This window comes from Labrus mixtus, chromosome 11, assembly GCF_963584025.1.
Source record: "Labrus mixtus chromosome 11, fLabMix1.1, whole genome shotgun sequence".
Lineage (NCBI taxonomy): Eukaryota > Metazoa > Chordata > Actinopteri > Labriformes > Labridae > Labrus > Labrus mixtus.
In genome coordinates, this window is record NC_083622.1 from 11669026 (window position 1) to 11684969 (window position 15944).

The following is a 15944-nucleotide window of genomic DNA, read 5'->3' on the forward strand; positions in this document are numbered from 1 at the left end:
CAAGAACTGTATGCTGCTCTGTGCCTGTTGAAAGACTTTGCACACCCTGAACAGTTTCTTTCACTATTAGCAGAAACATCAAATTAGAGGAAGTGAGAGGAAGTCCAACCACATGCTTACCATAGAAGCCGGGTAGAAGTCAATAATATATCATCGGTTAACCTATGAAAGATTTTGTGCTCTCAGCTTGCATGACTGCACATGCAAATATTCTGTGAAAAGTTTTTTTTTTAAATCTGATTTTAGTTGGGGAGGAAGGGTATATGCTATAAACTGCTATAAGTGGATCCTCCGAGGTAAGAGTGAGTTTAATATTTGTATCATTCAATCTAAAATATTTCGTCTATTTGACAAAGTGGTTTGAAAGAATTACTAATTTCTGTCTTAAAAAATTCATCCTTAATCTTCAAGATGGTTAAATGTAGTTTTTTAAATGGAAGGTTTGATTCCAAATACAATTGAATGGGTTTGCTAATATTTGAATTCATCTTTCTTTCAAAGCAAATGTCAACTCATTGTAGTCACAAGTATACTTGGAATTTACAGGGTTCCAACGGTCATGGAAAACCTGGAAAAGTCATGGAATTTTAAAATGTAATTTTCCAGGCCTGGAAAAGTCATGGAATTAGTAAAATTCTTTAAAGTTTTGGAAAAGTCATGGAATTTTGTTGTGTAAAATGAAATGAATTGTTACAGTGGATAACCTTCCACGTAATGTAACATAACGGCAGAAACGGTAGGATTTGCCGTTAGCGGTTTGTAAGAGACCTCGGTTACCAGGCAGCAGAACACAGCCCAGAGTACCACCTGCAGCATCACATACCGACAAATGACTAACTACTTGCAGGAAAATGAGTGATGATGTATCTGTATGTTGAACAGGTGTATTGATAAAGTATTGGCTTTTTACTTGCGAAGGTTTTATTGCACTTGCAGTAAAGAGTCCTCTGCTCTCAGTGTCGGGGCTGTCATGGACACAGAGCAGCACAGAGAGGCTGCAGATGATAATTAAAATTACACCAAAACGTTTTTAAAAAAAAGTACACATAAGCTAAGTGATAATTGAGAGGAATTTTTTTTTGTCTATACATTGTTTTTTAGGAAAATCCTACTCTTACTCTTGCTCTAATATGCGACGACACGTGACAAGGTGACAACTGCACGTCACATCACGTTTCTTTCTTTCTCCGCGCGTTCCCGTTTCTCCCTGCACGTCTGCCAGCTAGCTGAAATGATGTTTGAATAATGCCGGGCAAGTGTGCATTTAATATTTCATGGCTCTCTAGAGACCGATACAAACTTTGGTTAGAAACCGAACAAGAGAACGACCAACGTGCGAGATGTAAGCTTTGCAAAAAGAGCTTTGATGTTAGCAAAATGGGGGAGGCAGCCCAGGTCATGGAAAAGTTTTGAAATTTTGTCCATGAAAATGTGTGGGAACCCTGAATTCAATACGAAGGATAAATTAAATATATCTGTGACCAAACGACCAAATCTATAAAATACATTCATTTGTGATGTAAGTCTATTGAATGTGTAAAGTACATCATTCTAAGTATACTCGGGTTGGTACATTATGGGTATATGGCAACGCTGGTGAGGTAAACTGAAGTGATTTAAATAAATCAAAGAAGAAATATTTGTTTGGTCTTGCAGCTGTGCAAAATGTTGCCTCAAAATATCTGCTTTCTTTTTGTTTACTTAAACTGAATGATCGATTCTGCTGGCTGTGTTTTTTTTCTTTTTGCTTTGCTTGAGAATTCACAAATATCTTGATATGAGAAAGTAAATGCTGAATACTCAAAAAAAAAAAAAAAGAGGAAGAAGAAAAACTTGACTAGCTGATTTACAATGAAAAATAACCTTCCTGGTAACGACCCTATTTAACTGTACAAAAAGAACATACTGTAGGGGGTTTTGGGGGGGCTGTTTAGAGACATACTACTGGGAATAAACACACTTTTATGATCAATATCTTTGATTCATATAACAGACTGAAGTGCTACTTCAAGATGAACGCACAGACACTTCGGTGCTTGGTGTTCCTGGCAGTAATAAAAGGTAGGATTGGAATATTCCACTATGATGTCCAGTATAAAGTTTACTTTCAATAACATTTGAATATAGCTCAGATAAAATACCTGACTTTTCAACTTGTGTTTTCAACACCACAGAGCTTTCCTGTAACCACATACCCCCCTTCAAACTAGAAGGAAGTCCAGTGACTGCTATAGAGGGGTCCTGCATTGAAATCCAGTGCAGGGTAACTAGGTTTGTCAATGATGATGGTGCACACTGGTTTTGGATCAAGGATGCAAAATACAATAATTCAAAGAACTATTTTATGGGCACTGTAATTTACAGCTCAGCTAGCTCAGTACGTCCTGTAAATGGAGACTATGCTGACAGGGTGAACTATACTGGCTCACAATCTACAACTTGGAAGCAGCCTTCAACAAAGCCAGTGTGCAGCATTTTAATCTGCAACCTGAGCAAATCTGACAATGGGAATTATTCTCTCAGATTTGTAGGAAAACCTCCAGCTGAAAAATGGAAAACTGAACCAGATTTGGTCCTAACAGTAACAGGTAAGTAAAAGATGTTAATACAAAAGGATATCCTGAAAAAATACAAAACAGTATGAGATATTACAAAATTGAGGGATGAGCTTTTCTGGAGGAAGGTATGATTGCATAACCTAATGTAAATTGAGATTAAAGGTGCACTATGTAGATTTGGTGTTGAAATTTGAAAGTTGGAGAAGTGAAACAATTTTATGTTATATTATCTCAACTGAATACACAAACTTTATTCAAAGTTAAAATATCCCTGGAACACTGCTTAGAGCTTAAAAGCTACCAGGAGAGTTACGGTTTCACTGTTGCGGGCCCACCACCACCACAACTTCTCGTGTAGCATTTCATCTTCAAACAGGGACCAAAATTTCCTCTGAGGACAGTTTATGTATAGAGTTATGAACATATATCACAGAATCTGTACACTTCTCCAAGTTTCATATTTCTCTACCAAAACTCCATATTTCACCTTTAAACTAATATGTTGAACACAAGAAACATTTTATGAGTACACTTTTGTAGTTTGAGGGAGCAAAAAAGTAGGGTTCATTGAATAGAGTAGTACTGAAAATGAAAACTATGCTTTAAATTACTTTTTGTTTCCTTGTATCCTGGTCTAACCTGCCCTGTGAGACCTCATCCTGATACCATTGATGCTTAAGGATAGATGTTTCTGAAAAGAAGTTCTCACTGCACATGTGTCCTATTGCAGTTTATAACAAACAGCAGTTTATATTTACCTGACCCATCCATGTGAAACAAGTTCTTCAAACTCACTAGCTTCTCCTACAGAAGAATTTGAAACATTATTTATTTAGCTTTATGACTTTTGACTTGGCTATAATGTTGATTATGAGTCCAGAGCAATTTTCTTACAGATTTGTTTTTGGGCCTTTTATGCCTTTATTGTAGAGATTAGACAGTAGACAGAGTCAGTAAACAGGGACAGAGAGAGTGGGGAATGAGATTAGGAAAAGGAGCCACAGGCTGGAGTTGAACCTGGGCCGCCACTTCGATGACTAGAGCCTCTGTACATGGGGCAGATGGGATGCTCAGGTCAGCAAAGAAAGAGCCTCTGTACATAGGGCACGCCACCTAACCACTAGGCCACTGACACCCCAGTCCTGAGCAGTTTTGCCAAGTAAGCAATAAAACAAATTTTTAAGTCAAGAAGTGAGTAGGGCAGCAAAGAATGAATTAGTTTTTTCTAAAGATAATATTCATGGTTATACTGTTTCATTTGCTTACAATAGCTTTTCTGCACATTTATATTTCTGCTCTCATCGTCTCATTTTCTTTTCTTTCTTTTTTTCAGAGAACCCATGTCCAATCACTTTTGAGAAACCACCTGTTGTAATTGAAAACAGTACGATCTCACTCAGATGCTCCACTCTAAGTTCGTGTCCTTCAGACCTCAAAATTGAAGGATTGCCAGGAGGGCCCTTCACATCAGCTTTACAACCGGAGGGAAACCAGAAAATTGTGTCTCACAGTTTTTCAGCGAACTGGCAGCATGATGGGAAAGAATTATCATGTCAAACAAAAGATAACACGGATGCCAGTTTGATCCGGAAAATCAGTTTGACTGTTGAATGTAAGTTCATGATTGGATTGTTCAGTCTACTATTATCTATTGACTATATGCACGACTATCTACAGTGACCCTATTTCATACAGTTACATATACATACTGTATATCTTGAATCCCTTTCTGAACTAATATGTTGAACACAAGAAACATTACACCTTCACCAAAGATGAAAGAGCCGAGAACTGTTTAAGAGTTCTCTCATTAGAGGGACTAAAACTGATTGGTTAGTTCTTTGTGTTGTGTGATCAGCTTCAATGCCTGGAGCAGAAATAGAACAATACTTTTATGTGCACATTATGATACTGTTTTAATATTCATCCAAATAGTCCATGTTCCTGTGATGGTTTGGGGAATATTCTGTGTTGATTCATGTCAGAAATAAGGGTAGGAATCGCAGGGTAACCAGCATACCCTACGAAATACGTGACCCATGATAACGATGATATGACAATACAGACATTCTGCAACAATTGATATATTGCAATTCAATCATATAATAATACATTTTCAAATCAGATTTATTGAAGAATATAACATTCCTTTAAAAAAGCAGTGAAGTGCAAGATTAATGTATTAAATCCAGCAATTTGGTTTCATTCAACTTTCATTCACGTAACCCATATTCATGTTTTAAGCTCCACCATGAGGAGTCGTGAAGTAGTGACACGGTGGTTTACATTGCCAGGGAAATCTATATGAAGATCAACTTTTTCAGAACAAAAATATTAATAATTGGCCCAAATGATACAATAAATGTACCACATGAGTCAATATTTGTGTATGTTACTGATATATTGTCTCAACATTTGGTCCCACTGCTACTCTGAAAATCAGATTTAATCTATTAGTTAAGTCTATTAATTGGGTTTTTAACTTGTTCTTAAGTCGTGTTTTTTGTTAGATCACATGATTTAAGTCTTTGTTGGTATATAATTATAGTTATATAGTTATATAATATTACTATGATTCATATATTCTTTGTGTATTTGATTTCCTCAAACATCAACCAATGCGTATGCTGCAAGATGATTTCTCCTTACTTGTATTGACTTTGTTGACACAGATGCTCCAAAGGAAACACAAGGAACATGTTTTCCAGTCGGAGGCATAGTCAGAGAAGGTCAATCTGTTACTCTCACTTGCTCGGCCAAAGGACACCCTGATCCCACTTTTACCTGGTTTAAAAATGAACAAAAGCATCCAGGGGCAGAATGGAAGTCCAGCTCAATACGTGCCTCAGAAAGTGGAGAATACCACTGTGTAGCTGAAAACAAACATGGCAAACCAAAGTCACATCCAGTCTGGATTGATGTTCAGTGTGAGTACTCCCTATGTTCATACGTGAATTACTTTCTCTCAATTCAGTTTTGTCTCAAATTTCAATACAAATGTTTCTTTTATATTTAGCTGTGGCATTTTTGTATAAGCCGTGTACAGCACTTAGATTGAAAGTGCTTTATAAATAAATGTATTTTTTACAGTCATTATTACAAATATTTGCACTTTTGTATTTTTATTGGGTTTTCATTGTAGATTAGTCCAAATAAATTACACCTTCTGTTTCAGATACGCCTGAAGTTGAGGTGAAGACTTCAAAGACTTCATCTCCTTACACTTTTACACAAGGAGAGTGGATAACTTTAACATGCTCCGTCATTCGAAGCAATCCAAAACCTAATTCCTTTGTTTGGTTAAAAAATGATGCCCCTATGGAGCAGTGGCTTCAGACAGTTGAAAAAAATATTATGCCTGATGACACTGGTTTCTACAAATGTCAAGCCACCAACAGAGTTGGTACTGGAACATCAGCTCCACTTGATATTACAGTTAGATGTAAGTCTCAAAAATCATTGAACTACATGTTTCTCTGCTGACTGATGATGCCAAAGAACAAACAAATACACGGTTTAACCTTAGAAAGCACACTTAAACTCTTCACTTTCTTCCAGACAGCCCAAGGAATACACACATTTCCATCAGTGAAAAGGATACCAAAGTGAAAGTGGGTCAATCTCTGACATTTATTTGTATTACTGATGCCTATCCTTCCCCGACAAACTACTCCTGGTACATAGAGACTGACTCCTCACAGTCCAAGTCCTGTGCAACTGATCAGAACAGTCTACGATTGGAGAGTGTGAACAGAACAAATGAAGCATGTTATAAGTGCAACGCCACCAACGACATCGGTACGGGGAAAAATAGCCGACCTGTGTGCATACAAGTTCTCTGTAAGTAATTGTGAGGTACTGTGAAACTGTTCCACATTTCAGTTTGTTTTTTTTAAACTTATACATGTAGTATAAATTATACATTAACTTGTCTCATTGATATTTCCATGTTATAAAGTTCCACATTTGGGATATACTCTTTAAGTTTCTGAATGAAAAGATCTAAACTATAACATTAGTTTGAATGACGTAAACTACTTGCTGGTTAGCTTAGCCTAGCATGAGATGGGAGACTGCTGGAGGTCACTAAATCCCCCTAGCAGCATATTTAAAGAGTACAAGTTAACATGTTGTATCTCTTTCTCTCTTTACATTTGTCCAAAACCAAATGGAAAAGTCACATTTCACTGTATTACATTGTGCTATTGCCAGACAGGATAATGCTCCCAGCAAAGAAATTATACTGCCATGAAATCCAATGTTATTTTTTTACACTTCAGTTTCTTAAAGAATTGTATAAGATAATATGTGGTAACACGTGAACTATAGAGATAATTGATGGCAATCCAGGCTGGTTGTTTTCCGTCCTTTCGCTAAGCTAAGCTAACCTGACGCTGTTTGTACCCAGACAACCAATGGACATGCATAAGATTGATTAGTTGTCATTCTTTTCATCTAACCACTCAAAATGAAGCGAATAAGCTCAAGTGGTAAAATGTCAAGTGTTTTTAGTTCAGAGTTTAAAGTGTTGTTAATAAAATCACAGCATTTATTTTACAAACAACTAAATCAAGGGCTGCTTCCCCTCTGCAGATCAGCCGACCATCCCAAAGTTGTCCATGGTTGATGTTGTCAGTGAAGGTCATCCCACCACCATCACCTGCACTGTCGAAAGCTTCCCCCCATCACAGCTCACCTTGAAGAGGACCCAACCATCAAACCCTAAGTCTCCAGCATTTGTTTTCACTCATCAGTACAACTATCTTGAATTCACATTTAATGTCACTTCAGCCCACAGAGGCTTTTACACCTGCGAGGCAAAGAACAGCATCGGTTCGAACAAAAGCGTGACAAAGGAGTTGGTGGTGAAATGTGAGTGATTCTGCACATCATTGTCTTTTTGCTTATAGTCAATAATCTCCGTTCGAATATACAGTTAGAATGCAAAGAATGATCAAGCATTTACAAAATCTGTGTTGCTTACTTAACTACAACTTTGAGTTCATTTTTCTTTCTTGAGTATTTACATTTATTTTCCACAACATTTATTTTAATAAAGAGATACTTGGCAGATTTTGATTTAAAATGTTAACACGTGATCAACCAGGAAATCCAGATAGTAAACCAGATGGTTAAAGTTTGTGGACAGAGATTAATGGAGTTTGATAAAGTGATTGAATGATAGTTTCTTTCTAAGTGAGATACCATGTCAATGATGGACACTTGTCTTCCAACAAATGAATACCTTTGTTTAAGCAACAAAATTGCAATTAGCAAGATAGTAAACTTAAAGTAAAGTTATGAATATAGGACTTTTACTTGTAATGGAGTCTTTCTAAGTATTGCCCCTTTATATTGGATCATTTTCATTTGCAGTAATTGAGTAAAATAGGACTCCAGCAATTGATGTTTTACATGTTTAATCATTTAGTTTAAAGTTTTCACATTTTTAAGAGACAAAACACATGCGATATTTTACACCACAAACACAAATTTAGCCTGATAGTCTTATCTTTATTCACCCCCCTCAACACACACACACACACCCAACATCTATATGAAAATGTAAATCATGCAACATTAACCTTCTACGGTAACCTTTGTTGTTAAATCATGAAAGTGATGGTGTACAGGTATTTAAGTGAAACTATGTTGAGACCTTTTATTTTTTTTTGCAGACCATCCCGAAGACGTGAAAGTACAAGCTCACCCGGATGTTGAAGTTAATGAAAACACCTTGTTGACACTGAACTGCACTGCCCACTCCCACCCACCAGTGACCTCTGTCACCTGGACCAAGACGACACATGGGAAGAGTGAGATCATCAGGGGGAACAGGACCTTCACTGTAAAGTCTGTCAGCCCCTCTGATGGGGGACTTTACAGCTGTGCAGCCACTAATGAAATGGGAACCGTAAAATCACAGCAAGCTGAAATCAAAGTCAAGTGTGAGTACAATTAAGCTCTCATGATGCTGTACAGTTGAACTAGGAGGCAATACAAAACCAGGGGCGCTGCTTGTCAACAGGCAAGGCAGGAAACTGCTCCGGGCCCCAGGCCAGAAGCCTGAAGTTGGGGGACAAAAATCACCTGAAAATTTGAGGTGTGCTACAGTTTTAAAATTTGGCTGCAGAAGTATGAATTTGTATGAATGCTATTTAAGGTCCCTTGTTATGCAAAATACACTTTACTGTGTTATTTTAACACTGCTATATGTTACTTGTCTGTCTACAAAGCCGCAAATTATGAGCAAAGTCCATCCCCTCCGTCTTTTGCCTGCTCCACTTTTCAGAAAATGTGTGCTCAAACACGCCGTTTAGAGAATTTCCCTTTGTGACATCACAAAGGGCAGTAACCCCTCCCCCAGGTGGGTGACACTCCCACAGCGAGGTGTTTGTTTTGCCCTCTGAGTCTGCCTTTCCACCGTAAACAGTGCAAGAAAAGTCTGAGCCACATCCCCTTCCAGAGAGGGGGCGTGGTCAGACACAGTTCATTTACATTTAAAGCTACAGACACAGAAACAGCCTGTTCTGAGCAGGGCTGAAATAGATAGGATTTAGAACAAGAACCTTCACAGACATGTTTTTGGGGAGCTCTGAGATTTACCAAATTTAAACTGGTTGGAATGGCGGATATGTGAGCTTTAACTTGTAGAGAAATATGAACATTTAGTCAGTGAAAAGTATCCTACATTTAAACAAATGTATGTTTTTATCTTACCAGAACACTTTGTAAGATCTGCAAAATGTTGAATGAGCATAACCATTGTAAATTTTAAAAACCTGCTGTTTAGATCCATGATGAATTGCTAACAGTGTTTTGCCTTTTGTCTTGAAGCGATTTCAGGAGGAGGATTTAATAAAAACACAAAAGCATTAAAGTTTTTTTTCAGTTATTCCCTTTTGTCCTTTGAACTTTTTGAAAGTAGATCATTTGACTTGTTTCAATTTTTCCTTGATTGTCTTGCCTAGATGCTCCAAAACAGACCAAGATCATAAAAGGAGCAGAGCAGCAGGGCCGTTATGGGACGAAATATGTGACGCTGAGCTGCAGCAGTCACAGCTACCCTCCAGTCACACACTTCGAATGGTACAAGAAAATAGAGGCAGAGAAAAGGGATGAAAAAGTGTCTGATCATCAGACCTACACCGTGTTTTCAGACAAACCGGGAGTCTACTACTGCATCGCAAAGAATGAAATCAATCAAAAGTCCTCTGACCCTGTCCAGATGTTTGTTGACCGTGAGTGAATTAACACAATGTGTATTTACGTGTATTTTATATTTTCTTACCAGAGATGTATTGACGATTTTCAACAACGGTTTCAAACAAAGCCCCCTGTAGACATTTCTCCATGAAACTCTCTTTTCTAACCACAGGGGTCTTTGTGAAGGTCTTGATCATCGTCTTCTTTCTGATCATGCTCGTCGTGATAGTCATTTTCTTTGTCTACAGGTAAAGTATGAAAATATGATTTATATCGAGTCGGTTCCACAGATAAGTTGTTCTGTCTCTTCACCTTTTTCATTTATGTCTTCAGGCACAAGAGGAACAAATCTATTGAAAGAGGACATGGAAACACTCCGCTCCATCATCTGGTAATGACGGATTTGTGAAACATTTTCAAACAACAAACAAAATGTAGACACAAATAAAACATATTTTCTTTTGTGTGTGAACGTATAAGCCAATTCAGGGTTTGTGGAATGGCGCCAGAAGAAGGAATTCGATGACAGATCCCGTCATGGCAGAGCCTTCAAGGAGCAGAGATGACCTCCAGCAAAGACGTCCCTGTCCAGACAACACGTAATAGACAGCCACACACAATCTCCCACACAGGACAAGGCACACACTGTGTGTGAGCAGAAAGCTGGAAGCTGCTGCTCATGCTGGAGTCAAAGCAACCATTTAAGATCCTTCAGACAAGAATGACACATTGAGAGTCTGCCCAGTCATTAATTAAAGTCAATCACTGATAATGCTTTTTTTTTTAAATTCTCATCGTCATCATTATTCCACAGACCGGCGTCCAACATCAACGGAATTTACTGCACTGTGAATCATCCTGCACAAAATCAGGTACGGCAAGCTGTCCATTACAAAAACCTCTTTATAAATAAATGAAAGCAGTTGTGCTTTGTGGACTTGCCTAAAAAAAAAATCACCATTTAAGAAGAAATTGCAGCCACATTTTAGCCTTTATTAGAAGGACAATCTGTCAATTGTACACAATAACATGTCATGAGAACATTCCCAGAGTTCAGAAATATGTTGTAATTTTCCCAAGTCTAATAAAACAAAATTGATGTCTGCAACATGAGCTCCACTTTGGCTTCACATGGAGATGTCAAACCAAAAGCTCTCTTTAACAGTTGGGCATACAAAGTTTGTTGGGGATAAACCAGGAAGAGTGAGTGTGTAAAAAAAACAAACTGTGTGTGCAGGTTGACTCATCTAGGCACAAAAAGGATGTTGCAGCCTCTGCTGCATTACTGCTTACAACATTTTAATGCAAATTAGATTTCTTTGACGATTTTTATACAATGAAAAAAATGCAACAGTAAAACAGGAAAACGGATAATGCAACATGTTTGTTGTTATTGTTAATTTAGCTACGCTTAAGGCCTAGTCCACACATAGGTATTTTTGAAAACTGGAGGTTTTCCTTGACGTTTTAGGTCACTGAAAACGCACCTTTTGGAAAACTCCTTCCAGGGTGAAGATTTTCAGAAACTCTGTTTTTTGGCCTGTAATGTCACACTATGCGTCTCTTTCTCCTTCCTCTGATGTCATTGTGCGACGCTGTCACTTTTGTTTACATGACATTAGTGCCGTGGCAGATGTTACCAAACTAGTGCTGGTGTTAACGTTGCTAACTGGACTTTTTACACGCTCACACATACATACACAGTTACTCTCCCAATATGTTGACGAGCAGAGGCGCCATGAAATGGTCATTGCAGAGGAATGGCAAGAAAATTTTGCGCATGTCAAGGACATCCTTTTTGACTTTGCATGCTCATGACAGTGAGCGTCTTCATGTGGACAAAGTTGTTTTTGAAAAATTTAGCGAGTGTGGACGGCATTATTTTAAAAAAATGGAGAGGAAAATCAGTTTAAATAAATACCTGCTTACGTGTGGACTGGGCCTAAGTCAACGCATTCTTTCTTACCCATAGTTACCCTACCTAATAAAACCTTTGATCTAAATTTAATAAAAAAGGTTTTAATATGAGTAGAAATAGTAAATATTTTTAATACAATATTTATGATTAAGTAGCATAGCCCTCATGACATTTGATTTAAAAACCCCTAAAGTCCAAAAAGTATCATTTTAGGTGCACAAGGTACAAAAAACGTCAAATAAGACAGTATCCTGTGTCCATAAGAAAGAAAGAAAAAATCTTATTTTAAACACATACAAAAAAATCTAAGTCTTCTCCACACTACCAATCAAACATCTACGCTTGCCTCAGTATTTGTCTATCTGTTCTTTAAGCAGGCGGATGTGTCGTTCAATGATCAAGCTGCTGCTTCGCTTGCTGTGATGTAACTCTGTCTTCAGTGTTTGTCAGAACACTAACCATTTAGCGCTCAGTATTGTGGAGCAATGAATCACTGGACGACCACTCAGCTTTCGTTTAAGGCATGAATGAACTGATTCAGTTGCTACTGTACATTCACTGATGTCTTCAGTCTGCATCTGCTCAGGGTCCTTCTGGAGCGATGCCAACCAAACAGAAAGCTGGACTCACACAGGACGAATCTCTGAACTACGCTTCTTTACACTTTGGAAAGAGGCAAAAGTAAGAACCTACTGTATGTTTTTTCATGTTACACCAGAACAAAAAGGGTTTAAGTACATTTCATATTGAATTTTATAATATCTGTTTTTTAGGAACGAATGGGCAAAAGCAGAAGTGGATGTTGTGTATGCTATGGTGACCAAGAAAAATCCAACCCTAAAGGTCAGAAGCCTATAAACAGCTGTCTCTTCATGTGTCATGTTTAGTTTATTTCATTATAGCACTGAATTATTTTGGCTCCTGTCTTCTTAAAGGAAGACTGTGCAACATTTTACACATTCAGAAGAAATCAAGTATATCCAAAGCTAATGTCTCGCTGAGTCATGACTGTCTACAGTGAGTTAGAAGCACAAGTCCCTCTAGCTGTATTGTTGTTGTCGGAGCCATGTTTACATCGTGTTTTAAATAGACAGGGTGGCCGACTCCTCCCCTTGTGTATAAAGCTGTTTTAGTCAAGGCATAGAGAAAAGAAGAACATCCTAAATGCTTATTTAGATGTTACCTAAGCATTTTTAGATTACGGTCTTTCCGTGTCAATTTATGTGCAATGTGAAGCTACAAGCTAACTTAAGTGTGCAACGCAACAATGCAGGCCACAGGCAATTGCCGCTCGAGCCAAGGACAATTTTATCGCTACTTGAGCTTACTGGTGATTAATTATGGTGCGTTCTAATTGATAACTCCTCCTAAAACGTGAGTGTAGGGGTTTTGTAGGTGTGTTGCTGGAGGAGAGTGGAGGCTCAGTATGGTGGAGGTGTCGCCAAACAGCAGTTTGTTTTGGTTTCATGCTGGTGCTCAAGGGCGACATCTATTGGATCAAAGACTTGCACATTCTTCCTTTAATGTTTGATCTATACCGTGTTGTTGGTTACACAAGAGCTACTTTGTTCCTCTGCTTTTTCTTCTTCTTCATGTTAATATGAACTTCACTCTGCACCCAGTCCATATAGAGTATAATCTTCCCTCTCTGTCATGTTTGTAGAAACAAGAGAACCTTCAAGACTACGAGAATACAAAGACAGCAAATGGGGCCAGATCTCAGACTCCACCAAACAATGACTCAGACACCAGTGAGGATGAAGGAGAGCTCAATTATTCCCAAGTGAGTTTCAAGGCAAAGCCTGGACATCAGCAAGCCTACAAAGACTCCAGTACCTCTGATGAAGAAGAGACCCAGTACTCGGATGTCAAATTCTGAGTTTAAGTATTCTTATCCTACCTTCCCTGTACAAATGCCTTCTTTATTAGCCATGAAAAACATTTTCAGAATTAATCACTAGGTTTTGTTTCTTAAGTGAGGCTTTATCGCTGTTCTTGAAATGTTTTGCTCCTTTAATATTATTTGTTAGTGGTAATTGTAATATTTTTTTGTGCTTTATAAGTGTGTGTAACAGGTAGAAAACTGAAGGAATAAAACTGATTAGCGAACTGAACTCAAATAATAGGGAATAATAATTGTATTAAACATCGCACAAACAGTAAGGAAATTTGTGTTTGGTATTGGCAGAGAAGATTTGGCAAGTTTTTCATGGGCTTAACCCACATACTCAGCTCTGCTGCTCATCCCACAAATGCATGTTCCTTACAAATGTGGCACCATTTAAAAGGGAAATAAACAGGCTTTCCAACCGTATATGATTTATTGCCAAGAAGCATTGTTACAACAAAGAAATAATCTACCAAACAGAAATTTCCTTAATTTTTGTGTGATGTTTATATATTTGTTCAATCTCTTGAATTACAGAGTTTTTGTGTTGACATGGCTGTAATGGTGTTACACTGTGTAGCAGTTGGCTGGTGTCTGAATTATGCAAGTGGAAACCATATGTTAAAGCATAATGATCATACCAAGAAACTAAGCTATTCATGGTCCCACTCTACATACATAAAAACAAAATGTTGATTAAAAGGGGCTGATTAAAATGGCATATCTCTCTGGTAGTAAACCACATTAAAGAACATACTGTAGGTCATGAGTTTAGAGAGAACAAATTGAAGGTTCATCCAAAGCATGCTGATAGGCTTATCTATGTAATGAGCTAACTATCATCTGTGTGTTTTTCAAGTCTGTTTAAAGTTTTTTGGTTAGTCTTTGCAGTTTGTTTCTCAGTCAAGATAAAGGATGACAATGAAATCAGTTAAAGTAGCAAAAGTTAAGATCCAAACTAAAAGCCTCAGGTGAGTGGCACCAGTCACTTTGAATAAAGTCGCCTGCAGTGCAGCTGCTACCTCCGATGCTGCAAACTCAAAACGGTCGTTCTGCTCAGCTGTGCTACCTGCTGAAAACCAAAGCAGGACGAGGTAAAGTCCTGCATCTTTTTGAAGCCCAGAATCATTTCTCTTCAGAATTCTATTTCACTGACCTTTTCTATCAGACCCTCAGTGTCATTCTCTTGTCCCAAATTACCGTCAGTCACAGTCTGTTCTTCCTTTGCATCTCCTTCGTTGTTTTCTTCAGAGTGCGGACGAGTCTCTGCATACTCTGACATCTTGGAGGCCAGTCCTCTGATCTCCCCTTCTTCAGGCTGATCCTCTGAGTTGGCCTGGAGTTTATCAAAGTCCATGTTGGCATAGAGAAGAGGGTTCTCCTTTACCACTCCTTCCTCCATGATGGCGTTATTGATATAAATCACATCCACCTGTAAAGAGTTGGTCTGCAGGCAAACAAAGATTGACTTTAGCACGGAAGAAAAGAGATTGTATTTCCTTCCCTCAAAACATCCTTCCATCCATTGTCTGGATGGGCCACAGTGGTAGCAGGCTGAGCAAGTAAGCTCAGACGTTCCTCTGCCCTCCAACGTAATCAGCTCCACATGGGGATCTTTTGGACATACTGAGGGGTTCCAAGTCCAGATGAGCTAGGGAACCTCCCCAGAATCCTTATTGGGATATATTTTAAGTATTTAGTATTTGTTTTTTCTACCTGTGCATGTATGCATTTGCACCTGCACATATGTGTTTGTGAATGTGTTTGTTTATGAATTTTGAAAAAAGTACATTTTTAGAGGGATTAAGTTGTATTAAGTCTGTATTGTTTTGTTTCTTCATAATGAAAAAACCTATTAAACTATTTTTTTAAGCGTTTTCCCAATGTGTGAGCCCCTTACTAAATCTCAAAGGCTGAACACCCCAATAATCTCGTTCTTTTGGCTCATGGCCTTGCCTTATTGCTACTGACGCTCCAACAACCAGCTGTTCAATCTAAACATCCTTTTCGTTCTCACTTATGAACAAGCAAACTTTATGGGCAGTAAATTACTCCCCACCCAGAACGAGCGATTCATCGATTTGGAGCAGATTAGTAATGTTTTATATTCGGAGGTGCTGAGCATCATCCATTATCACGTTTAACTCGCCTCAAAAGGCCTCAGAGCCTGCTGGTGGTCACGGTTTAATAAAGCCAAAGAACCATATCATCTGCAGAAAGTGGCAATGGAAATCTGAAGTCCCCAAACCGAACAATCACCTAGCCCAGGCTGCGCCTAGTGATCCTGAAGTCTCAAACAGACTATTGACGCATAGCAGCATAGCAACGGCCACTGTACCCACCAGAGAGTACAATTGTAGGCCTTCTGAAGGTC

General features: G+C 38.3%; 1 protein-coding gene across 1 annotated transcript; it reads left to right on the top strand.

The window, feature by feature from the left end:
- The first annotated feature begins 50 nt into the window (after window positions 1–50).
- si:dkey-24p1.1 (uncharacterized protein LOC556718 homolog) lies at window positions 51–15383 on the top strand. The gene is made up of 17 exons (XM_061049410.1): window positions 51–296; window positions 1994–2061; window positions 2175–2588; window positions 3892–4170; window positions 5231–5485; window positions 5734–6000; window positions 6117–6398; window positions 7152–7430; window positions 8237–8506; window positions 9530–9799; window positions 9937–10012; window positions 10098–10155; window positions 10239–10363; window positions 10579–10636; window positions 12254–12363; window positions 12456–12525; window positions 13346–15383. The coding sequence occupies exons 2-17, from the start codon at window positions 2013–2015 to the stop codon at window positions 13559–13561; spliced, it is 3078 nt and encodes a 1025-aa protein (XP_060905393.1). The 5' UTR covers window positions 51–296; window positions 1994–2012; the 3' UTR covers window positions 13562–15383.
- The last annotated feature ends 561 nt before the right edge of the window (window positions 15384–15944 follow it).